At 42.8% G+C, this 25,933-nt stretch overlaps 1 protein-coding gene across 3 annotated transcripts; it reads right to left on the bottom strand.

The window, feature by feature from the left end:
* Positions 1-25,933, bottom strand: LOC148022881 (histidine kinase CKI1-like). Of its 3 annotated transcripts, XM_087695822.1 has the most exons (8): positions 23,779-25,933; positions 23,337-23,576; positions 22,455-23,237; positions 21,924-22,299; positions 21,035-21,627; positions 19,315-20,913; positions 1,650-1,705; positions 1-1,060 (listed from the first exon to the last, which is right to left on the bottom strand). In XM_087695822.1, the coding sequence occupies exons 1-8, from the start codon at positions 24,136-24,138 to the stop codon at positions 916-918; spliced, it is 4,152 nt and encodes a 1,383-aa protein (XP_087551948.1). In that variant the 5' UTR covers positions 24,139-25,933; the 3' UTR covers positions 1-915. The 3 variants fall into 3 exon arrangements, with proteins under 3 accessions (XP_087551948.1, XP_087551947.1, XP_087551949.1); XM_087695821.1 differs by having other exon boundaries at positions 918-1,705; positions 23,779-25,931; XM_087695823.1 differs by having other exon boundaries at positions 918-1,705; positions 23,792-24,018.

The following is a 25,933-nucleotide window of genomic DNA, read 5'->3' as shown; positions in this document are numbered from 1 at the left end:
TGTAATGCATTATATGCTCAGTAATATCATCAGCTCTCTATACAACAGTAAGTGTTGTTAAAATGTATACTGTTCCATGTGAATGAGGAGCAGCATCAGTTACCAATATTAACAAGCAGTCAAAGGGGCAACTTTTGGGTAGGTGTGGAAAGCACTTCCAGCAGGTTGGGCATGACGTACTCTGTTGCTGAATAAATCTGAAGTATGCGTTGATTGTTGCTGCTTAGAAAGGGAAAGCCAGATAAAGATTGCATCACCTCCTCAGCCCCTGGCAAATACCATTGATCCACTTTATTGACAAACCCAAAACCTCTGCAAACTTCCAGTCACCTCCCCAGAGGAAGTGCAGAAAAGTTGCCATGAAGGGCAAACTGTAGAATATGCAATAAGAAAGACCTCTTCCCAAAATAAGCTCAACATGAGCTGAGGGTCAGCAAAAACCAGCCACCACTTCTCTGAACAACAGACACTTTGCAGAAAGATGCTCCGACACACAAATGCCTCAATCCAACTGTTACAGTTGCTGCACAACTCTTTAACAACATACAGAGCCATACCTAAGTCATTCAGACTGAGGATGAAAAAGGGATCTCTTTCATCTCTGCACAAGTCACACCTTTAAAGGTGCACCCAAGTCACACCTTTAAAGGTGCACCCTGGTCAAAAGAATAAAATGCAATGGACATATCCAACATGGGCCTGCTATAAGAAGACTGTTCTGCTGTTCAACTTACATGAACATTGAGCGCCCCTTTCCAAATAAGCACGCATCTCCAGGGTTCATCTTCCTGTCTGACTGTACTTAAATTTTGTATTCTCTGAACAAGGAAAGAATGCCAAAGAAGTAATTCAAGGCAGTTGTTGCGGAATCCCAGAACTAAACTGAGTGTCCTTCGAATCTTCCACAAGGTTACATCAACGTTGAGCAGCACCATGTAGGTTCACATCTCTAGGCTTCACCTTTTTGTCCAACTGTACTTGGATTTTGAATTCTCTAGGCTTCAACTTTTTGTCCAACTGTACTTGGGTTTTGAATTCTCTCTGAATGAGGAAAGAAGGCCTAAGAAGTAATTCAAAGCAGACAGATTAGTTGGTGCTGAATTCCAGAACAAGACTGGTGTCCTTCAAATCTTCCTCAGGTAGAGCTCATGATCTGATAAAGACTGTGTGACCAAGGAACAAAACATGACCAGCACAAACTAGTCTCCAGCCAAACTGGAGGCCCTTTATAATGCAAAATAGCAGGACCGCCATTTCAACATCCCCCCCATGCACTCCTCAAACTTTCATACACAGACATTGATTGAGAGGATGCATCTGATGCTTGATAACTCTTCAAACTCCGATACACATTTTTATCAACAGGATGCATCTGATGCTTGAAAAGCATATATTGGGAGGGGATTTAGCTGCATAAAGCAGAGTTGCTTTTTCATGATGGCATGCCCAGTGGAACCCATTGTCAAGAAATGCCTCTTTACGTGGTTTGAGATTGTTTTCCTCCGATGATTTTGCTGACCACATCAAGTAAAGATGCAATAGCCAGTGGTTTGGTTAAATAAAAATCCATTCCTGCTTCAATGCATTTCTTTTCATCCTGGGCCATTGCATGAGCTGTCAGTGCAATAACAGGAGTTCGAACACCATACCTATTTTCTTCCATTCGAATCCGCTGGGTTGCTTCATAACCATTTAAAATGGGCATCTGCAAGTCACACAAATAGTCAGCATCATGGGCATTATTCAAAAACCATGTGTCAAATAAATGTGAAAATTATCATTTCTGCATCTCATTAATTGAAGACATTGAGCCCCACCTACTTCAATAGATGCTTATCACTCAGGAACTTAATTTATCTCTATGAATGCTTATGAGCTGCAGTGGAAATGTAGGAATGCATAAAAGCCATGCAAGCTCCTCTAAAAATTACATGCATCCATTAAAAATATGCCCCCCAAAAGAAAAAGAAAAAAAACTTCACAGACAACAGAGGTTTGGCAGGTGGACAGTACTTGTTTCTGTTACTAGTATAATTGCCGGCACTTCCAATCTAATTGTTGTTATTGCTACATCATTGCTGCATTTTGCATCAGCCATTGCCATTCTGTTTGTTGTTATTGCTACATCATTGCTGCATTTTGAATCAGTCACTGCCGCATTTTCTTCCCATGGGACTCCTTATCTTCGCCCCATCCTAACTACATGTTTTCTGCCAAGACAGGTGCTAATCATCCTCAATCCGCAGTACAAGGCAGCACTTTTTGCTGCCCTCAGCTGAGTATCATCCCCAGCCTTCAAGTCATCAAATGAGGCCTTCAGACGCAGTTCCACCAGTTTGGGGCAGGTTTCAGCCATCCAGACAGACCTGGAACTCTGTGTTTCTGCCCTAGCTATGAACAAGCTGTCCAGATTTGTGCTTTTGCAGAGGTTGTCTTCAACAATAGACAGCCACCTAGGAGCAGCCTGAATTCATAATTTTGGGTGGACAGCCATCTACTGCAGCTGTTCCCATCATTGTGTCATCTGTAGCCCACCTGTTTCCTCAGGCTTTCTTCTAGAGAGGACATTTGCATTGGCTGGACTATATCTTTGATGGAGTATGTTCAGCATTGACATCAGTGCCTAGGCACCTCTAGCATTGGTCTAATCACCTTAGGCTGGGGTCTCCATGGTGTATCTGTAGTCAATGTTGCTGTACTATGGTATTGAGGTTGTTTTGTACATACATACATTGCATATTTATTGTACTAATCACCCATGGTATGAGAGTTTGTTAGCTTACATATCATGGATAATAGTCTGACTACATAGGCTGCAGTGCATGGTATTCCATGGGTTCCTAATTTGGTTTCCATTCACGGACCAAAAAAGCTTTATTTGTATATCATTTACTAGTGTTGGGGCGCCATCCTCCAGAATAAAATGACTCACTTGCCTATAAATAGGGCATGGGCATTCATCCATCTTCAATCTACACTTACTCTCTCATTCTACATTGTTCCCCCATTACACCTTCAACCTCAGCCCTCTACCACTGCTGTCCACACTCCTACCTGGCAGATATCTCAGTTCATGGTGCTGTCCAGCTGATCGTGATGCCTTACCAATAGTTGGAAAATTCATCCTAGAGGTCTTCTTCACATCGCCGTGGGCTCCAAACACTCCAAATTGCTGCATTTTGAGTCCACACAGCCTGGAGGCCTGTTCATCATCTGCTTTGCTGCGTTTGCTGATTTCACTCCTCCCTAGACTGGTACAGCAGATCATCTTCATCATTAGTGTGTTTCCAGCTCTGCCTGCCACCCCAACACGAAAGCAGCAATTTCCAACCATCAGCCACTTTATGGAGGCTGTGTTTGCAGCAGTTTCAAGCCACCTACAGCAGGTTACACCCTCTTTATCAACCCCACATCAGATACCTGCATTTTATTTGCTTCATCCATTTACACACTTACGTGGAGAGATTTGCACCAACATTCTTAGGTTTTCTTCCCTAGTTGGCTGCCTAGCAATCTTCTTAACAGCAACCATCATCTAGGAGAGATTTCAACATCTTTGACAACTCTTGAGAACTACATTTCAATCCCTCTACTACTGTCCTTCATCTTTCAATGCCTACTCCGACATTCCACTACCCAAAGGACTGCCTTTCTCTCCCTCCATAGAGCAGCCCTTTTCCTTGTCACCGACACCTCTATCCAAAGAACTATATGTTTCACTCCCTTCACAATGCAAATTCCTTCCAAGTGCCGCCACCTAATCAGCCAAGGCAATCCAATCATCTCTGAGCCCTACTCCACTATATCAACATGATTCAGTGTTCATCATCCTTCATTCTTCTTCTTCTTCTTTAGTGTTTCTAGTTTCTTTTCACTCCTTGTGATAATAAGGTCATCAACGTACAAGATGACCAACACATACTTGTCATCCTCAACCTTGTAATACAGGTTGAGGTCATGATCTAAACAATGGAAGCCACTTTGTAAGAAGAAGCAATCAATCCTTTGGTTCCAAGCTCAAGGAGCTTTCTTTAGGTCATAAAGGGCCTTTTGCAACCTATAAACATGGTCCTTCCCTTGCACGAGAAAACCAAGAGATTGTGAGACATGAATCTCCTCCTCCAAGATGCCATTCAAAAAGGCGGACTTCACATCCATCTAATAAACCAACCAATGGTGATGAACGACTAAAGCCAAGATAGGTCAAAATAGTGGGAGGGAAGGGGGGGTTTCAATTGATGACGAAGAACTACCTATATCAAAAGAACCATCAATCCGAACTTTAGAGGCCGCAACATCACCAAAGATCAAATCCCTACTCACCTCAATCTTTCGAGTTTGCTCCCTCTTTTCTTCTTGTCTACATGGACAGATGTCTCACACTCAAAGATGTAAAAGTGATATATGAAAGACTTCTTCCCAAAGAAAGCCTAGTAGGGAGTCATACCTTGCAATGCCAAAGTAGGGCACCTGTTACGGATATATACTCTAATAGCCACTACCTCACTCCATAAAGAATGGGAAAGACTCCTATGCTCCAACGTCAATCGGGCCATTTCGAGCATGGTCTGATTGGCGCTCCACCACACCATTCTCTATTGGTGTGTTCGGATGGGAGTACTCCACCTCAATACCATGATCCTAAGAAAATAGGTTAGAACAAAACTTGTCGTCACGGTTTACTCATACATCGCAAACTTTGAAAGAGGTTTGCATCTCCACAAACACCTTCCACTGGCAAAAGTGGAAGTACACCTAAAAGTGGAAGTACAACTTGCTCTTGTACTACAAGAAGTAGGGCTACATATAACAACTAAAATCATCAACAATCAGCATTATGTACTTAGCCTTCCCAAGGGAGGCCATGCCCGTAGTCCTACACCAATGTGAGTCAACTCAAACAATGTCGAAGCCCTTCGAGTAGCAACCTATGGATAGAGTTGCCTATGCTACTTGCCCCGCAAGCAACTAGGGCAAAGAGTGTGAACAAGAGGGCAAATTGGAAGTCCCTCCACCATCTTCTTTTGAGAAGCCCACCAAACATCGAGGTTTAAATGCCTATAATAACAAGCTTTCTAAAGCAATCCAAGCTCGTGTGAAGACCATGCAACATGGATTATGATGGTAAAATCCACCCTCTTATGTACCTATCCAAGGAGTAGCTCCTATGTATGCCTCCTCCATTGTGATTGCATCCTAGGTAAAGATGACTCAAGTACCTAGCTGTGAAAGACCATAAACAAACAAGAGATTAAATCCCAAATCTAGTACATATAGAACTTATACCGAAGAAGTATACGGATTGGGTAATAGGGGAATGGTCCCCACTCCACACACAGGGGGAAGAGTTGTCACCAATGGTGACGAAAGTCCCTCTAGATCTCATGTCCTAAAGTCAATCTTGGCAATAAGTCGTGTAAAAAGAGGCCCTACTAACAACAAGCCAAGGCTCCTCCTCAAAAGAAGCAAGTGTGCTATCCTCCACCTTAAACAAGTGTACAAAGACAAACTCAGTGGTAGAGGGTGTAGCCTTCGAATCCTTGGATCCCTCCTTAGGCTCCAAATAGGGATACATCTGCCAACACTTCTACTATGAATGAGTGTCCTTACCACAATGGGATCGCCTAGAGTTTGTGCCTTCAAGCAACAATTTTACAGACATTTTGACCAAAGGGGTCAATTGGTCAATCCTACAGTACATCCTACCTCGGATTGGCTTGGGCACACTCTCCTCTACTTCTTCAAAGTGACAAGGAGAGGGTGCTTTCCTCTTACTTCACCTTCCATATAAGGGAGGAAAAGAGGAGGGGCCGGATTCTTCTCTTGATAGTGACAATGATGATGTTTATAGCTTTTTACTTTCAAACATTTATTTATGTGCTTGTTCTTCTTGTTGCACTGGACCTGTCTCCATGTTTAGTGTCTTTTCCACATGCTCACGCACATTAGAGGTTTGCCTTTTTTAGCACTCCATGATATGATGTGATGACTCATCCTGAGAATCCTCATTATGTGACTTCAAAAAATTTTTGCATCCGAGGATTCTTTACAAGCTGTTGGAAAGAGCCAACCATACTGAGGAGTTGTGTCATAAACAAGTCCTACTGTTCTTGCTCCTCATCTTGTGGTTCAATGTTGGTTCTAGAAGGTGCTAACACCTATGCACCAATACTCTCTCTTCGGTGTCTATGAGTAGAAGAAGAACTCTCTTTTTCATAAGGAAGTTTTCTTTTGCCTTTATCCATATCCGCCATCTCTCTAGTCCTGTAATCTCTGTAAAACCTGTGTGTATGGCCTTTTCACCCAAAATTGTCCGAGCTTCTTACAAAAAAGAATTTAAATCTCAGGAATGGAACCATGCAACCGGTCTATGACTCACATAAAATGGTAGTTCCTTCAATTAACACCTAGTCTTTTCACACACACACACAAACAGAGACCTCACTCCCTCACTGAACACTAGATTGGCCCCGATGACCAGCACCCCTCTTGGTATTTCTTTATCAATTAAAAGATAGAAATTTACAAAAATGAAATGTTCCAAAATACATAACGTGTGAACTGTTGGTTTTCATCTTTTCTGAGTAAATCCCAGCTGCATAAGGACAGTACAGCATGACCAGATCAACATCCCTTTTAGAAAATCATTTTCTGTAACCACAACTCAATGATTCGTATGCAGAATTGCAATCTGCAGATCTCTGAATTCACTGTTCTTACTGTCCAGCATGTCCAAAACAACATTCCTTTTAGAAAAGCATTTTCTGTGACCAAAACTTAATGATTCATGTGCAGAGTTCCAGTCTGCAGATCTCTGAATTCACTGTTCTTACTGTCCAGCATGTCCAGAACAACATCCCTTTTAGGAAAGCATTTTCTGTGACCAAAACTCAATGATTTGTGTCCAGAATTGCAATCTGCAGATCTCTGGATTCACTGTTCTTTCTGTCCAGCATATCCAAAACAACATCCCTTTTAGGAAAGCATCATTCTAGCATTGAAACAGTCCTACTGACAGCACTAAATCAGAGCTGAAAAACCCTTCGATGGAATCAGCCCATCATGCAGAGCATTTCCTCTGAGAATAGAGAGAGAGTTGACCAGAGGGAGCAAGCTCTACCTCCGTACATGAGTCAGAGTTGAAGAAGTACTCTTCATAGCTGATGTTCTTGCAGCAATCTGCCCTCAACTCCTCAAAACTTCATTCTAAAATCAGCCCCTTATGCCTATTACGTTCTTTTTTAATGCTCTCTCTCTCTCTCTCTCTCTCTCTCTCTCTCTCTCTCTCTCTCTCTCTCTCTCTCTCTCTCGGAATTTGTGCCACATGGCATACATGTAACAATTTTCCCATTTAAACCTTCCAATCTAAAATTCTCCATGTTCGGTGCAAAATTTTACCTCGGCACAGACTAGAGAATTAATCCTCGTGCAAAAACGAAGATAATGACGTAAACAGATTCTAGGATCCAAAAATAGTAACTCTCTAAATTTTAGGGATGGCAACCCCTGCATTCCTAAAGTTGTTCTGAGCAACTTTTATCATTGCAACCACATCCAAAAAGTGTAATTTGCCATAATGGCCCCTAAATCTGGCCAACCTGCCTAAAACGGCATGCGATTGCAATAAATGCAGTCTGATTGCATAGAAAAATAGGAAAAATGATGGTGGCATCCTGGGAAGTCCAAAGGCAAGCAAGCACTGACAAAGGGTGAATACCAACTGACAAACATAGGAAATGTGCCCAACAAAGAAGAAATGCACACTAAAATACCAAAGCTCCCACATCTCTGTTAAACTCTAACAAGAGCTCACAACTAGGAGATGACAAACTGACAAGCCCTAAAACAGGCAAGCTAACAATTTCTCCCTACAAAACCCATTGTCTCTGGACATGGTATCAAAGTATACCATTCCGTCTTTCGATAGGGCTGCACTCTATGTGTTTGGTTGACCTACTTTCCACATCAACCAAATGTTCTTTGTGTGTAGGCTGTTGCTTGCGTGGCACTCTAGGTGTTTGGTTGACTTGCCTTCCAAATCCAACCTACTACTAGCTGATATGTTGCGTTTATTGCTTGGTACTTGGCTATATAGCCTATCCTCCCTTCTCAACATACCATCGAGTATGGAGAGAGGGAGACATTCAAAGCACTTTCCTAGTCATCCTAAAAATTGTGTTCCTATTGGTATTGTACTTTGTTCATGTATTTAATGTGCTAGGTTCCATTGTCTATTCATGATCTTCTTGCAATTCTCTATTTTCTGCTTTCATTGTCCCATGTATTCAATGTTCTTGTTTATGTATTATACTTCTGCTTCCAACGGGAACTCTCACTATATCAACTCCTTCCAGCCCCTTACACTAACTCCTTCCAGCCCCTTACACTAACACAAGCATGAGGAGCTTGTGCATGGTATTCCCTCAATCACCAATAATCAACAAAAAGGACCAAGCATTCAAAGCATAAGCACCAGGTTTTTCAGCTCTTTGGAATTGGCCATGTCCCTTATGTGCATGAACCACCTCTCTTGTTAGTAGCATCCAATATTGAAACGTCCACCTAGGATCCAACATGCACACGAGACCCAACACAAGCTATATCCACGAACACACAGAGAATGGACATGAGACTAACCTCCCAACTGCAAAGCCAAACAAGCTCGCCCCCGAGCTTGGGAGCTAGCAACAAATCACATCACGACCACATCCCAAGAACTTGTTGTCAAAAGGTGACGTACCAGCAAGACAGTAGGTGGAGAAGAGAAGAGAAGAGAGAAGAAACTCTCATGAATGGAATGATGAAGACCTGAATCATGGAGTGAATGTGATACAAGGGAACAAGAGTGCCATAGCACAAGGAAGATGATGATGATAGCCACGAACCACGAACCGCAATGTCCTCCTGAAGGGATGTGAGGGTAGTGGAGAGGCTGGAGAGAACAGGTGACAGACTGAATGAATCATCGTGAGGAATGAATGAGAGAGTGGCCTATAAATAGGCACAGTCAGTGTCACAAGACTGTGACAACTATTACCTTTTTGCTGATTTCTTTATTACTACTTTATTTGGTTTTTCTTTTTCGGAGGATCCCTCTTGAAATCTAAACGCCCGAGTTGCATGGCCAGTATGTGAAACAGACAGGAATGTCTAGTGAGTCAAGACTGGACAGTTAAGGTCCAGTACAAGTCTGGAAGAGACTGATGACACTGTAGATTGACAAGCCTGGAAGAGACTTGTGAAAGTGTATATGTGTGTTGAAGAACTAGCCTGGAAGAGACTAGTTCAAAGTGAAGATGGACAAATCTCCAAGAGATTAGTCCATGTGGGGGTCATCAGTGGAAATTCACTTTCAGTTGAGCTACATTACAGATTTGGATGTAGCCATAGTCTGCAAAGATGGTCAGAAGACTAGGGGGGATGCAATGGAAGCAACTCCTAAAATTTAGGGAGTTACTATTTTTGGATCCCAGAATCTGTTCGCGTCATTATCTTCGTTTTTGCACGAGGATTAATCCTCTGGTCGTGCCGAGGTCAAATTTTGAACCGAGGATGGAGAATTTTAGACCGGAAGGTTAGAACGGGAAATATCTTCCAGTGCTGCCATTTGGCACAAATTTGTGCATTTACCTCTTTAAAGAGGGGCTGGCGTGCAGTTTTTTGGGTATTGGGGGCTCATTTGTGAAAGGGAAGATGGATAGCTACAAATGGAGAGCTATGGAGAGCTGGCCTACCTTGTCTATGATGCACAGAGGGCTGAGCTTGCTCCCTACTTTCTCTTTCTCTCTCCCTGACAGTTATGGATATGCCTCAGTTGAGAGCCTTTCTGCTGATTCATGTACAGTTGTGTGGGAATATGCTGTTTTTGCATGAGGCAAGAGCCTCCTTTCTCCAGGAACAGGAGCAGTTGTTTGCTGCCCCCAGTAGGAACAGGTGAGGGTGGTAACCTCACCAAGCAAGTGTCTGAAACAGCACTAAATCTGTACTAATTCTAAATTGTTCAGAGGTTATTTCAGAGCCCAATTGATGTCAGAATCAAGGGGCACCTGGAACAGATGATGCAGAACAATACAGGGAACAATATGGGCTGAAAACAGGTTTCAAAACAGGTCTGAACCAGTAATTACAGCAGGCTGAAATGGTCAATTCTGCACTCCAACCAGAAGTTTCAGACTTGGCAGAGTTTCCCCTCCTGCTCAGCTTGTTTTGGGTCAGTAATTGTATTGTTATGCTGCCAAATTTCACCCAGAATAGGTGAAAGACAGCCCATTGTCCTTTCTCTCCTTTTAAAAATAAAGAAATACCGCAAGGGGCGCCTGACTTAGGGGCCAACAGGGTGTCTATGTCACAACAGGAGCATTCTAGCTCCCTGTATGTCTTCTTGATTCTGGGTCTTTAAGTTCAGGTAAAGTGGGCGACTGTGAATTGGGTGAAAGCATTTATATATTTTGGTTATACACTACCGCCCTTTCCAGTGAACAGGCCGGTTACAATCAGTCTAGGATGGCGCCCCTTTTTGGGGCTACAAACCCTAAATGCAAAACACAAAACCGCAAAAACGCAAACTGCGGGTGAAGGGTGAAGGGTTTCTCAACACCCCCTCTCAAACCCAAAAAGGGAAACAAGAGAAGAGTGAGGTGGAGATGCAATGCTACATGCTGAAGAATGCTCATGCTGTAGGTGCCACTTGGACAGTGTCCCTCGTGGGGAAATTGTTCACTTGCCCAAGCACCCTAGTACAAAGATGATGAAAACATGCAATGCATAGAAGGAATGTCGGACTTTGTGTGGTGCCGAGAACCATAAGGATATGCCCGTACTCGATCTCGAGAGTTGGCTCCATGCTGACCAAGTGACCAAGGCAAGAAGAAGAGGAGGAAGAAGATGTAGAGGATCCCTAAGATCCAAGATTTCCACCGGAAAGGGAACCTGCAATAAAGAACAGTAGACGGAGTGAACTCGAGAACCCGAAACACAACCTCAAGAGAGAAGCCACTAGCTCCATGCATCCATGCTGGAAGGAATACGAAGGCCTCATCACCGAGTCACGACTGAATCTCAGAGGTCCCGATCTAGGTGGTACCTGAAGATCTTGGGTATCAATAGAAGAGATGACTAGTCAAAGACAACCACCCCAAGAAAGTAGAGGATGGGTGAAGAACTTCATGTGGAGTAGGTTCCCCCTCTGGAGTGGGAGGTGGAGGGGCCCCCGTTGAAGTCGAAGAAGAAGTACATGCCCCATCTGAGGGCAAAGAAATAGCATCCCCCTCTGAAGTAGATAGGGAATCCAAAAACTCATGGATCACGGACTCCAAAATGTCTGATGACGAAGGAAGTGCCGCCGGTCGTGCCGAAGAAGACATCTGGGGTGCCGAAGAGCTCCCAGAGGTGGCCTCTCAAACCTGAGTAGTCGAGGGTGGGAATGGAAAGGGTGCGGCTCAAAATGAGCAAGAGGTGGGCAGCAGTCGCTGTCTCTCAATGAAGCTAGGTAGCCGAAGAAGAGGAAGGAGTCAAGCAACCACTGTCTCTCGAAGGAGCAGACTGACGAGGAGATGGTACCAAACAATCACTGTCTCTCGATGGAGCGGACTGCAGATCCGTAGGTCGTGGAAGCCACTGTACCTGAAAATAAGTGGGAGAAGACTACCGCCAGCATTGCGACAATCTCCAGGAGGTCGTAGCACCAATCGATCCTCCATGTGCTCGAAAGGACTTAGTGCGCATCAGATGCGTCTTATTACCTTGAGCATAGTACTCTGATAGCCAATGTAGAACGATCTCTGAGGTCCAGAAAGGAGAGGTGGTACAAGGAGTGCCTAGTGGAAGTCGCATATACTCCGGGGGGGTGGGGAGCAAAGGTCGAAGTTGGCAAGCATCGGTGGTGTGTCTGGTGGTGCTACAGTAGGAGCACCCAGTAGTCTGAAGAAGGAAGAGGTCATCCACCATGAACCACGAACCGCAATGTCCGCCTCAAGGGGTGTGAGGGCAGTGTGAAGCACGAACCACAATGTCCGCCTCAAGGGGTGGGAGGATAGTGAAAGGGCTAGAAGTGAGCTGCCAGTGAAAGGAGGATGTGACCAGTAGTAAGAGATTGCAACTAGTAGAAAAACGCAGGTGAGGAGAGAGACTAAAAACACAAGCAGGACAACCTGTAGGAGAGAGACTAAAAACGCAAGCAAAACAGCCTGCAGGAGAGAGAAAGACTAAAAACGCAGACAAGACAACCTGCAGGAGAGAGAAAGTCTGAAAACGTAGGCAGTATGACTGTGATGACGTGGCAGGCTATACGGTAGCAGGACTGCACAGGAACAGCAGTCGCCTGGCTGAAATTAGCTCCAAACTGCATGAAGAGGGCTGGAAATCAGGCGCCATCTGATGGAGATGGCAATGGACAGCTTCGGCTAAGATATCCTCTGCGTACGGGGTATGGGCAGCAAGCTGAAACACCTGAAATCTGCAAAAATGAGATGTTGATGCAGCAGAAGAAGAAGAGAAGTGGATGGTGAACCCGCCATTGATCTTTGCCTTCACTGGAGTGGAGGATCTTCGCTGCTAGGTGACCAGATCCAGCTCTGATACCATGTCAAAAGATGACGTACCAGCGAGACAATAGGGTTGGCGAGGAGGAACACAGAGTAAACTCAATAAACATGGAGAAGAGGAGAAGAGAGAAGAAACTCTGATGAATGGAATGATGAAGACCTGAATCATGGAGTGAATGTGATACAAGGGAACAAGGGTGCCGTAGCACAAGGAAGATGATGATGGCAACCACGAACCACGAACCGCAATGTCCTCCTGAAGGGGTATGAGGATAGTGGAGAGACTGGAGAGAAGAGGTGACGGACTGAATGAATCGGCCGTGAGGAATGAATGAGAGAGTGGCCTATAAATAGGCACAGTCAGTCTAGGATAGCGCCCCTTTTTGGGGCTACAAACCCTAAACGCAAACCCTAAACGCAAAACACAAAAACGCAAACTATGGATAAAGAGTGAAGGGTTTCTCAACACTTGTACCCTACACTACCAACCCACACCATTCCAGTGTACGAACGTGTTGGCCACAAGCCAAGAGTCCAAGAGTAGTGATCACAATGATATGAGCAATAGGGCCTTGAGTCCCACTCCCTAACCCTAAATTGCCCTTAGTGTGTTCACACTAAGTCACTTCATAACTACTATGACCGATGCTACAAGCACCCATCCAAATCTCCAAGGATAAAACACTTCCCCCATATGAATGATTCCTATCCTTGGCAATATCCTCAAGAACAAAGCAAGAAAACTCTTCAATGAAGATATTGACTCCCAAGTGGCCTCTACCTCCATGTGCTTTTTCTACTTAACTAAACACTTGAAACAAACAATCCAATGGGATCCTTTAGTCTCATGGTCAACAACCAATTCAAATTCAAGTGAAACATAACGAGCAATGTTTTCAAGCCACAAAACTTCCTCAATCAAAACTATCAATCCAACTTGACCTAGTTGTCCTTTCAAACAACTTACATGGAACACTAAGTGAACTCAGATATTTAGAGTTAAGTCAAGCTCATAGGATGTACAGCTTATCTTCTAAGTAATTGGAAAAGGACCACGATACCTCAAAGAGAACTTATAGGCCTTGCCAATAGTTATTGAATCAAAGTCCTTTGGGACTTTAAGGTTAATCCACATGTCCTCTTGGAGCTCTCACATAATATACAATTAGGTTAGCATTAAACGTGACACAATCTAAGATTGTTTTAATGCTTTTCCTCACAATTGTCAACATCTCTTGTATATCAAACAAAAAGGCAATCATGGGTTATATATTCATTCCTTCAGCTAAACGACAATTGGTGGTTCCGGCTCATAACCATACATCGGCATAAACAAACTATGTCAAATAGCTCAATGCTCAACACTATTATAACCAAACTCAATCTAAGAAAGGTAACACTCACAATCAAATTGACTACAAAAAACATATGCATATAGCATATCCTCCGTAGTTTAATTTGTCCTCTCGATCTTCTTCAATCTCAAGATTCTTCAAGGATGACATGGACAATTAGGTCTCTAACTTCTCCAAGACCGTTTGCCAAAAATGACTAGTAAATTGACTATTTCTTTGGGCGAACCGTAAAGTCTATAAAGATGGTCGACAAACAAACTAGCCACCTTGTGGCTTTTAGCGGTCATCTTTGTTGGAATGAATTGAGTCATTTTTGTCCATCACTCAACCACAACCCAAATTGCATCATGACCTCAATTTATACAGGGTAATCTTACAAATCTATAGAAATGTTGCTCCACTTCTTATCAGGAATTTGTAAAGGATATTAATATCCTCACTTACTTGTGCCATCCAGCTTTATTAAGCTAACACTACAAGCACACACACATAAGATTCAACCAGAGTCTTCACGTACAACCAATAAAAATAGCGAGCAACCAAGGCCAAAGTCTAGTGTATACCAAGATGTCTTATGCTCAGCGAGACATGACACTTGTACAAAATCTTTTTGCAAATATCCTCATTATTAAACACGCGTACTTTGCCTTGTTTAAACATTAATCCATTACATATGGAAAACTTTTCCACCATCTTTCACTCAATAGCCAATAATGAACTTGGCCAAATCGGTCCCTTATCTAACAACTCTTACACTTGACTAATAATCTCCTCTTGCTAAGCTATACTCACCTATAAGGCGGCTTATTTAGTATACTACTCTCAAATCAAATCAATAGCATAATCCTCTAGTCTTTTTGGTGGTGACTCTCTAAGCAAAGACTCAAAAAATAAAATCAATTCTCAACTCTTTTAAGAAAGCTATCCATTCCTTATCCAACTTGGACATATGGCTAATTGATTTCTTATTATCAACACCTTTTATGAAGACTAGGTAGACTAAAAGGTGATTTTTCATTACTTTTCATATGGCTAAAGTTGATATAATAGAAACATGTTTTCCTTTCAATTTCACATTCAAAACATGGGTTTTTCCCCTATGTTGCAAAGTCACCTATGGCCAAAGCATGTGCTCTATGGCACCAATGCCATATGCAAAACATGGATTTTAATTCTCCATTGTCTATATAACTCTAGATATGCAAACAAGGATTTCCAATAATTGGTATCACAAGCTTCGTATAACCACAACATGCCATTTTAACTCCACCCATAGGCCCCATCTCATCTTCTCTAATACCAAGTTTAAAAAACAAATCATAGAAATAAAGTGTGCACAAGCTCCGAGACTAAAGAATATTAATGTCGTTTGATCTCTAGCTTTACCCCATGCTCTACACGACTCAATCCTATCATTATTTCATTGCTCACCCAATACATCTAGAACCAAACCAACATTAGATCTAGATTTTTTGCTATTAGGTTCAGTCATGTTCTCATAATTGCCAGGTTGCTGCCCTTTAGAACAATCCCTTACCATATATCCTTTCTCTTCATCTATAAAATATTTATTTGCAGCAAACAATTTGTGCTTAGCATCACTTATCCATCCTCTTTTAGCAATAAGCAATGCCTTAACAGGCTCTTCCAACCTTGTTGTCTTTTCCTCTCGAATCCCCCTCAGCTTTCTTAAGCTTGAAGACTTACTATGCAGTAAAATCTATTGTACATGTTTCTATCAACTAAGGCGTGTTGATTGTAGTTGTCTTTATACAACAATCTTTGATTTCTTTGGGCAAAACACGACAATATTTTTTAATCTACTCGGAAAGAGACACAGATCTACATGAAGTGACTAGCAACAATGCTTTCCAAAACTTCTTATCATACTTTTCCACATCGGTACATTGTGAAGCATCCAATTTATGCCTACTAGCAATTATGACATACACCTCAAAAGTATTTGTCAATCAAATTGAACCAAACACTTACTTGAACTGAACCCCAATTGTCCAAGTCAGATGGACAAATCGACTTGTCTAATCCATCTCATCCAGTACAACACGTTCGATCACGTCCAATGGCATCCGATGGAAACCATCTAACTGTGTTAAAGTGCATTGACAATTTGGGGTTACTTTTGGGGTAAGTTGTAGATGTTGCTTAGGCCCACAACACACATGTATATACCCCTAATCTTCTTCTTTTTTTCGTAAAAGGTAATTGTATTAATTACGAAAAAAGTACAAGATTACATGATTACACGAGGGCCCTAGGCCAACGTGTGGGAAATCCCCGGACTAGTATACTAAAAAGGTTACACCAATCATGGCAAGGACCCAGAGGCAATTGCCAAATGCCAGGAATGCAAATCCTCCCGAGGGAGCAAGTCAGAGTGCCTGATGAGATCTAGCTGCCAGTGCAAGAGCCCTTTAAGCCTTGCAATATGTCGCGGTACATTAGAGGCCGAATCAAAGAGAAAAGCATTTCGGGTGGTCCAAATGTGTAGTATCTGTTCTTATCAGTTTAATATACCCCTAATCTCTCTCTCTCTCTCTCTCTCTCTCTCTCTCTCTCTCTCTAGCAATATATTCACTCCCTCTTTTTCTCTCTCTAATTTCTAAATCAAATTTCAAGCTCTCTATTCTCAAACTCTATCTCCTCAAGCTCTCCTTTGCCCTATCACTATTATACCTCCAATCTCAAGCTCTCTATCCTCAAGCTCTTAATATGTAAACTCCTCGTACAAAGCCTCTAAATGTTTCAAGTGTATTACTTTAAGTCTCAACATTAAGTATAGGCATTAAAATTACACATTTACAAGTTTTTTTCATCGAATGTAGCATCAAACGTAGGTCCAAGATTTAATAGTCTGATTAGTACTATACTAGAATTGAACAGTACTAATCGAACGCCATCAAACATGACAACCATGAACTGAACCCAAGTGAATGGAAGCTTATCTTACATCAAAAGAGCAATCCACCACTTCACGACATTACCATTGAGGAAAAAAGTCACAAGCACATTAAATTTTATTACTTTGCTTAGCATTTAATAAAAAGTTAATCAAATGTGCAAACATGTGAGATATACATCAATTATTTCACAACATGGAACCCAATACCATAAGATATCACTTGGTGCCAAAGGCAAAAGTTGTGATATGTTATACCTCACATATACTAGATGGTACACACTGTCAAATTTTGGCCTTGACCAATTCATTAGCCACTAATATCAGTGGTGGTGACATTAGAGACTAGGCAATAATTACATAATTAATATTGGTCTAAGGGTCAATAACTCCTCAAGTCAACTCGGGAGAAAATTTGGCCTAAGCAATTTAATTATTGGTTGGGGGAAAAAAAAATTAGCACTAGAATAATTTTTAATTTAATTTAATATTTTAAATTTTAATTTAATAAAAAGGCTACCATCATCAATGACTTATGTCAAAGTTAGTCTTTAGACAAGCTATACTATGGTTCAAACCTTGGACATTATGATTCATACATATCACATAAGAAAATTTAAAATAAATATGTAAATAGCCCATATACAATATAGACCGAGTGAAGTTGCAATATCATGATTCTTATTCTCATTCCAAAACGAATCATAATATATCATAAATGAGACCAAAGTCGTATAATAATCAGCTTTCAAGACAAGAATAGATACTAGATTGACAGAGTCCAATAACTAAAGAAAATTCCAAAAAAGTAAGTATGTCATTCAAAATCTTAAGTACTCACCAGTCATTAATCATCATCGTCTTCATCATCATGTTTAACATTGCCCAACAGTATTTCTCAAAAAAACCATGTTTTTGGGTCGTCAAAACGTTTCTTACTTTAACAAACGTTTTGTAAGTTTCAAACTCAAAGAAATGTGTTTCTTTGCTGCTATGCCTAGGATACCTAGGATGGCAACATCAATGCTAGTGCCTATTCTTCCTTCTCCCCAAAGGAGACCATTTGGATAAATCAAATGATTCTCTTTGGTCGTCTAATATGAAATGTATTCTTGGCACCTTCAATCTTTGGGAGTTTGTTACCCACACTATTCCTTGTCCTATGGAGGATCCTAGCATGGGATTGGCGATGGATTGTGCAACACTATGGGATTGCCTCAATTCTAGAGCCTAATCTTTCCTCTCTATGAGCTTACAGGATTCTATCCTAGTGCATGTGTGTAGGTTGCACCAAGCAATAGAAGCATGGATAAAGCTTGCTTCTTTGCATTATCAATAGACATTTGCCCACCAAGTTACTCTTGAGAAGAAATTTAAGATGCTCATTGTTGATGACTCTCCTTCCATAAAGATCATATACATAGGTTGAAGAGCGTGAGGAATGAGATTGCCTCCCTTGGCAGGATGATATCTTCAGGGGATATGGCTATGATTCTTTTAAATCAGCTGCCATCTCCACAGCATGATGTCTTCTATACCAGCCCTCTTGCATTGAAAACCCGAGACACTCTTCTATGGGAGGAGCTTGCCCCACTCGTCTTTGAGCATGACAAGCATCTCAAAGACATAGCCAGTGGATCCAGCTCCACAAAAGCTTTTATTGCATGTACAAGAGGGGAGAAGGAGGAGAAAACAAAAGCCAAGCCCAAGAAGGAGAAACAAAGGCCAAGCCAAGCCCCAAGTTCATTGTTATATAGCCATGGCTTGGCTGGGGTCAAATCATTCTTCCTTTTGGCAAGTTCACGCATATTCAGATTGTTGTATTTTTCTCCATCTCCTGCGAGAACTGCCAGCTGCACACTCCGTCTCTCTCCCACCCCATCCCCATTCCTAGGTTTTGGCCATCCTCCATGCCAACCTGTACCATGTTTGTACAGGTTAATGATTTTATCCAACCCTTTACACTATTTTTTAAAGCCACTCTCAGTTCCCCATCTCAAGTCTTTAGTCCTAAAATTGAATCATAGGGCTTCGTAATCAACATTCTTTGTATTCAGCAGACTATGTCAGACCTTCCCTTCCAACATTCATCTAGTTCTTTCTGCCTTTTGCCTCAAGTTTGTATGTACAGCAAGTAATGTGGGCCCATATTAAAAACAAAAAGCCATTACATGTTCCCATAATTATAAGAAAAAGCAACCACTTAAGCTAGTCAGTTTCTTCAAAAACCAATGCTTGCAATCTAAAAGAGCCAGGTGGTTATTTCTGGGGTACAGCATCCTGCAGGAAAGGGGGAAATAGAAGATAAAGTGTTCCAAACACATAGAACCTTCTACCTGAACTGTGTACCAAGCAATCAAAAGGCATTTAGGGCATTTGACTCATAAAAGAAACGTAAGAAAGTGTATAGATGATTCTAGAGAAAATCAACAATGTTCAAGTGAAATCTACTGCTGTACGTGCACCTTTGATTCTGCAGGTACAAAGAAGCCAGCCATACCTCACAATCCATGAGGACCAAGTCAAAAGCCCGATTCTTTTTTGACTCTGTTCGTTCTTCTGATTGGTTTTTTGAAAGCCTCCCATCTTCCTCAGAGGAAGAAACTTTTCCACGGTATAGGTGCTCTAGAACCAGTCGTGCAGCCTCGGCACCATTATCAACACACTCAACTGTTGCCCCTAAACGAATCAATTGTGTCTTTGTTAATCTCTGCAATATAGGATTGTCTTCTGCCACAAGTATGTGCATTGCTGCCAAAGCATGCTGAGGATCTTTGCCACCCTCATCTGCACATCTTCTCCTGGATAAAGGAAGACTCTCAGGACTCCTTTGCAACAGCGACCTATCTGGTGTTAATGGGGGTGACCACCTCTGATTGTTTGTCCTCCTTAAAAACATATCCCTAGTGTTGTCAGCAACCTTGTCAGACTTGCCCAGCAGTTGACCTGCTTGTGATGCTGAATGCACTACACCTACTGAGTCAGTTGTTAAGTTAGATGGATTCCTCTCCAAGAAATCACCTGGTTGTTGAAGCTTTGGGTTAGTTTCTGTCATCAGATGAGGCCGCAAATTTTTGTCTTGAAAGGTACTCATACAAGACAACGACGTATACAGAGAGTTTGCTGTACCCAAGTTTATTTTATCACAATGTCCAGAAGACAAATGAGGAGCCTCACAAAGTTCCTGCACTCTATTACCTACCAGATCCTGTAGCAACCCCCAAATGCATTGCAAGCGAGAAGCATACAGTGGTTTGTGTAAAATAAGGTTGCACACAGTATTACGTCGCCGCAAAAACTGGATGTCACTGCTAGGAGTGTTGACATTAACAAGCCAGACAACCTTAAAGATTGCTGGCCGATCAGCTTCTAGCAGAACATCTTCCAAGTCAGAACACAAAGCATCCAAAGGCATTGCTACCATGGTAATATCCACAATTAGCAGAAGATGTGCTCTTGCTCCATGCAAATTCAACTTCTGAGCTGAATCAGAGTTTGCAGGAGAGGCAGCATCCGATACCGGAAGTCGCTGCAAGGAGGCATCCATACTGTTTCTAGTCCTTCCAAAACCTTTAGCATCAAGATCAGCCATCCATGAGTCATATACATGACTCTCTGGAGAGATCAGATCAAACCTTTCTGAAGTGCTGAAGCTTTCAGAAAATATCTCTTGCTTGATTCTTTCAATGGCAGGAGAGAATTCCTCCCAGTTGTTTATCATCCAGACTTGCAAACCTCGCCTTTCCATCCACCTTTTCACAACTCTTCTACCTGCTTGTCCCTGCATCGCAAGAAGAACATGGACACCTTCCACTATTGAGGGCGAGTTAATGCCAACATCTTCATAGCCCTGACAGAGAGTTGATGCTTCGTTAGATTCCAGTTGCCATCCTGGGAGAGCTGATGTGCTATTGATACCAAATGTAGCCTGTAAACTGGCACCATCTTGCACTTGGATATCTCGTGTGTGGGTTTTTTTGGCCCCTTGTTTAGAATACTGTTTGCTGCGTTTGAAAATTAAGTTGAATCCAAAACGGGTTCCAGGTTCGCCAGGTTCATCTTTGTCAATAATATTAATCTCTCCTCCCATCAAACGCACCTGCATTATAAAGAAAGTGTTAGATGGCAATTAATCAAACGTGTTTGATACTTGATCAAATCAGAACCTCCACCTACGTACTCCAGATAAATTCAGACAGTTACAAGCAGTGGAAGCTTACCAGAGATCTAACTATGCCAAGGCCCAGCCCAGTTCCATCATAGCTGCGGGGTACAGAGGATTCCACCTGCACAAAGTTTTCAAACACAGACTTCCATCGCTCTTTTGGTATACCTCTCCCAGTATCATCCACCTCGAACTCAACCTGTACAAAGTCTTCATCAAGATCTTTCTCAGAAAGACCCTGAATTAGCTTGCATATCTCCTTCTCTCTAGAAGGTGATCTCAAAAACTGACTCCAGGTCCAACTTAGGAGCTTCCCCCGATAGCTATACCGAGGTTGAGGGGAAGACAGGCCAAGGGGCTTCACCCAGGCTCGCAAAACAACGTGCCCCTCAGATGTGAACTTAACTCCATTACTGAGAAGGTTAGCCATAATCTGTTTGACACGTCCTGCATCACCAACAACCCAGGACACCTTCTCCAGAGAACCATCAGACAGGTCCAAAGCCACTTCTACACCCTTCTTCAAACCCACAACTGAGAATGTATCTACAACTTCTTCTAAAGCACTCACTAAATCAAAACCTGACTCCTGAAGCAACAATTTCCCGGCCTCAATTTTGCTCATATCCAGAATGGAGTTCAGAATTCCTGAAAACATCTCACAAAGAATTACAATTACACTAAGTTTCATAGATATATGAAGCAAGCTTGGTGTAATATCAGAAAGTTTCATGATAAGGGATACCAATAGGAGTAGAGTTGCTAAAATTAAAGCCAAAAGTACATGAACAGCAAAACTAGTCAGACAACGTGCAGCTGTAGCTACTAGCTGATTTCTCAAATGAGAAAGGGCCTTGATGCTGTGCGCGTAAAAAAATAACAATAAACTGCAGACATATGCAAACTAACAAATCCTAGCTTTAACGGTCTTTGTAGAAACCCACCAAGCAGGTTGGTAGCACACGATTTCATTTGTAGCAGATTGGACTCCAGCTCTGAGCATTCTGAAACATCACACAGGCACAGATCAATGAGACCAAGAATGGCTGCCAGCGGAGTGCGAAGATCATGGCTCATATTTGCAAACACAAGGCTCTTGTGGCTGCTTTTTGTCTCGGCCCTTTTTGTCTCTTCTAATTGCTGGATCAGTGCCGCACGCAATCTCATCTCATTGCTGACACCTTTGGTGAGAAGAATGACGAAGAAACAGCAAACTAAACCCATGCATGTAGCCAAAGCTACAAGCACTGCCAAAGTGGTGTGGCTCCGCATCTCCGTTAAACCCCAAATACTTTTATGGGGAATAATCACCACACAAATCTGCAAACAGATCATGTAGGAGTAAAGATCACAAGTTAAAGAGTTTATATGTGATTAGGAAAATAGTATGAGATTCAATGCTACTTTAATTGAACTCTTGTTCCTCAGGCTCACAATTTATGCACTCCACATTAAATCAACCTTATATAACATACCAATGTTGTTCCTGTCACATGAAGTGGGGCACTGTCTATCATGTAGCGAGTTCCTTCAATATCTACATCTACTGCAGTGAAGGACCCATTTCCATATGATACGATGGAAGGAAGATGGGGAGTTAGGTAAGTTGCAACACCAGCTACGATGGCATTGTTGGATTCTGATGCCAATGGTAGAACTTGACTGGCATTGCTCCCCTCTTTCTTAAAAGAACCAACACCTGTTTGTGCTACCAACTGCCCATCTGATGTTGCAAGGTAAATTGCACCCCCATGAGAATCAAACTGATCAAGAATATCATCAAGGCTTGTGAGAGGAACTCCAATTGAGACTGCTCCAATGGGATTGTCATTAGAGCTTTGCTGGACAGGGGAAAAATATGTATATAAAGCTTCACTAGAGTTGGCCAGCGAAAAACCCCAGCTTGCAGTCCCCTGGTACCCTTGTAAAGAGCTTTTCACTGGCTCAACATCCCAATATGGAACCGGCATCTCAGACATCACTTCTCCCCTTGGTGAACCTGTGATTTCATCAATACTCTGTCGATACCATTTATACCATGGTCGAGTAAGCATCAAGTTTTCACCATCCTTCCATGGGAAATTTAATGCATAGGAACTGTTCATTGAAGGGGGGTAGAGGTATGAAAAGTTCGCATAGATGAGAGATGAACCTACTGAATCTGCAACATATGAAAGGAGCAAACCATTTCCTCCAAAAAAGGTGACTTGTGCTTTCTTTGCCAGAATGGAAAAGCCCAGAAAAAGGGCAGGAAGAACCTGAAACAAGACAGGTAAAAGCTCCTCAACCACATAACAGACTGCCCAAAATATCAAGAATGGCAATTCTATGTATCAAGCAAGAAACAGAAAACAAACCTGCTCTTGTAGGCTGGTGAAGGACGAAAGGTCAACCTTGGTAGCGGAACTTAAGAAGTGTGCCAAGGAAACAGCAGAGGCATTATTACCCCGCAGCACATCAGATACAGTGTCTCCAATATGTACAAGTAACTCGTGCCTGTACTCTGCTGCTACAGACTGTACAGATTGTTGCACATTGCTGGAGGTAAAAACCCATGTGAGCACTGTCATTACAATTAATAGTATTGCTAATAACCCCTGCAAAACCGAGAAAAAGCTTCATTCATGTCAAAAAATTTCCCACTATCCAGCAATATGCATGCACTAGTGTTTCGCCCACTGCACTAAGCCTGTAGTTTTGTCCATGCAAGGGAGAGTACAAAATCTTCTTGTTAGAGAAGTTGTGATGCTGAGACCAGGACAAAGATTAGAGAGTTGTCTCATGTGATAAGGGAATTACCGTCAAGGCCAACCTGGAAGTCAGCAGGGGATTGCACATGACTCCACAAACAGTACGTGAAGGAGAATTGCTTTTCAGACAATTGAAGCATTCCCACCCTGAGCAGGCAAGAGCGCCATTGTCTCCTTCAGCTAGTTTATCATCCAAATTTCGATCCCTGTCCATGGCTTCAGATAAGCTTGGGCCCAGTGGCATGTCTAGCACAGTATGTCCCTGCTGATGCAATAACCTAATATCATAATTAAATATGGAGTCTGCAGCAGGGGCTCTCCCTGGAGATGGAGAAGTGTTGAGAAAAGGCACAGGGCAACATGAATTTGGCGAGGAGAAGTCGTGTGTCTCAAGAGTATCCTCATCCATATTGGGTACATCCAGATATCAGATAATACTCAAGTCATGCAGAATACCTTGTCTCTGAGCAAGCCATGCCTGTTTCTGACCCCAAATTGTTGCCAATGGTTTAGACAATGTTGGTGCAGAGTTAATGAGATCCATAAGTAAGACCTTTGTAAAAAGACACCCATTTAAGTGTCTAAAATATGACACGAGCAGATTAAAGCAGCCATGACGTGCATTCTTAAAAGTGAGCCAATTAAGGCTTATCTGCCGGCAGCCAAAGATGTCATCCAGGAAACCTGATTCAGGGGGAAAAACAGAGTCTGCGGTACACCCCAGAAATTCGTAGAGCATTAAGTTTCCTATGTTCTTTGATGTGGAAGAGAAATACAGTGCAGTCTGCTCTGAACCAGAAAAGACTCCCCGATGTCATCTACGAAACCAGATTCAGGGAGCTACACTGTCTGCAGTGCACCTCAAAAACTCATACAGTATAAGTTTCCTGTGTTCTTTCATGTGGGGGAGAGAAACAGTGCAGTCTGCCCTGCACTACGAAAGAGCCCCCCGCCCCAAACCTTTAAAAAACACCTGTTCAAAGCCAAATAAGGAATCGCCTAATAGATAACAGGTGAACAAGGGAGCTACATTGGACGGTTGGATGTAAGGCCAAACAGTAGACTCTGTTAAGAGCCTTAGAAACCCATACACACTTGAACTGTTTCAAGCCGAGCTAGGTGAGCATTTTCTGAAAGTAGGGTGGCAGAAATAATGGAGAAGAGAGGCACCGAATTTGCTGTTTTATAAAAAATTGTCTCTCTGCTAAAAGCAGGGTGCAGTCATGATTGGGGGAAGCCTCGGGTAGATGGCGCACCAGCCTCCAGGCCAAGCATTCTCCTCGGGACCAGCTGCATTTGAGCGCCTTTCAGAAACTCTGATATATCACTGAATCAACTCCCACGTTGCAGTTCTCGAAGCTCCTCGCCCACTCTGTTTCGCCATTATGCTTTTGGGGGGACAGCCCTGATGCCTGATGAGTCCTGAGTCTCCTATGGCCTCTGTGGATAGACAAAGGCAAAAAAGGCGGCTAATTTGTTAGGGCGGGGGAGGCCACCCCAAAAAACAAAAGGGAGCAGAAAGTTCAATTCCCCAAGTGCGCTCTCTTCTCGAGACAGAAAAAAAGGGCAAAAGGCACATGAGGCGGGTCAACTGATACTGATAGGGAGAGAGAGCAGGGGAGGCGTTGAGTGAGCCCCTTTGTTGAGACCCAACTGTGTGTCTCGGAGCAGGGGATAAGTCAGTAAACCCTGTAGTTGAAGTGCCTTCTTGTGCTGGCGTACAGGAAAAGCTTAAGGAAAGGTTTGCGTGAATCATTAGCAGGGCATTCCCTAGCATTAGAGGCAAGCATCTCTCTCTCTCTCTCTCTCTCTCTCTCTCTCAGGGCAGCGGGGGTACAGATGCCACAAAGTAAGAAACAGGCCTACAAAGCGGTGTTTTACTCTCCTTGGGCTACCCTCTTCCACCGCTATCTGTCCGGCCTAGACTAACCGCTGGAGGCTGGAAACAGAGCATGTGCCTCTGCTGCTGCACCAACCCCTCTCTGCGGTGGCATTTTTTCAAACACAGCTTGGTTGTACCTAGGTAGGATCGCCAACGTGGGTAAAATCCTCGGGCGCCCAATGTGAAATCAAGGCATTGCCCGGCACGACGGGCGGGCCTGCCACATTGCGAGTGGCACTTGTGAATCAGCCTTTGGCCCCTCCGCCTGCATAGAACTTCGAACTCGCCTCACTTATGGGCCGGCTCGCCAGTGCGGGAAAAA

This window comes from Lygodium microphyllum, chromosome 16, assembly GCF_053477565.2.
Source record: "Lygodium microphyllum isolate KBCC chromosome 16, Lygodium_microphyllum_v1.1.10, whole genome shotgun sequence".
Classification (NCBI taxonomy): domain Eukaryota; kingdom Viridiplantae; phylum Streptophyta; class Polypodiopsida; order Schizaeales; family Lygodiaceae; genus Lygodium; species Lygodium microphyllum.
The sequence above is the reverse complement of the archived record's forward strand: the minus strand, read 5'-3'. Positions and strand labels throughout refer to the sequence as shown.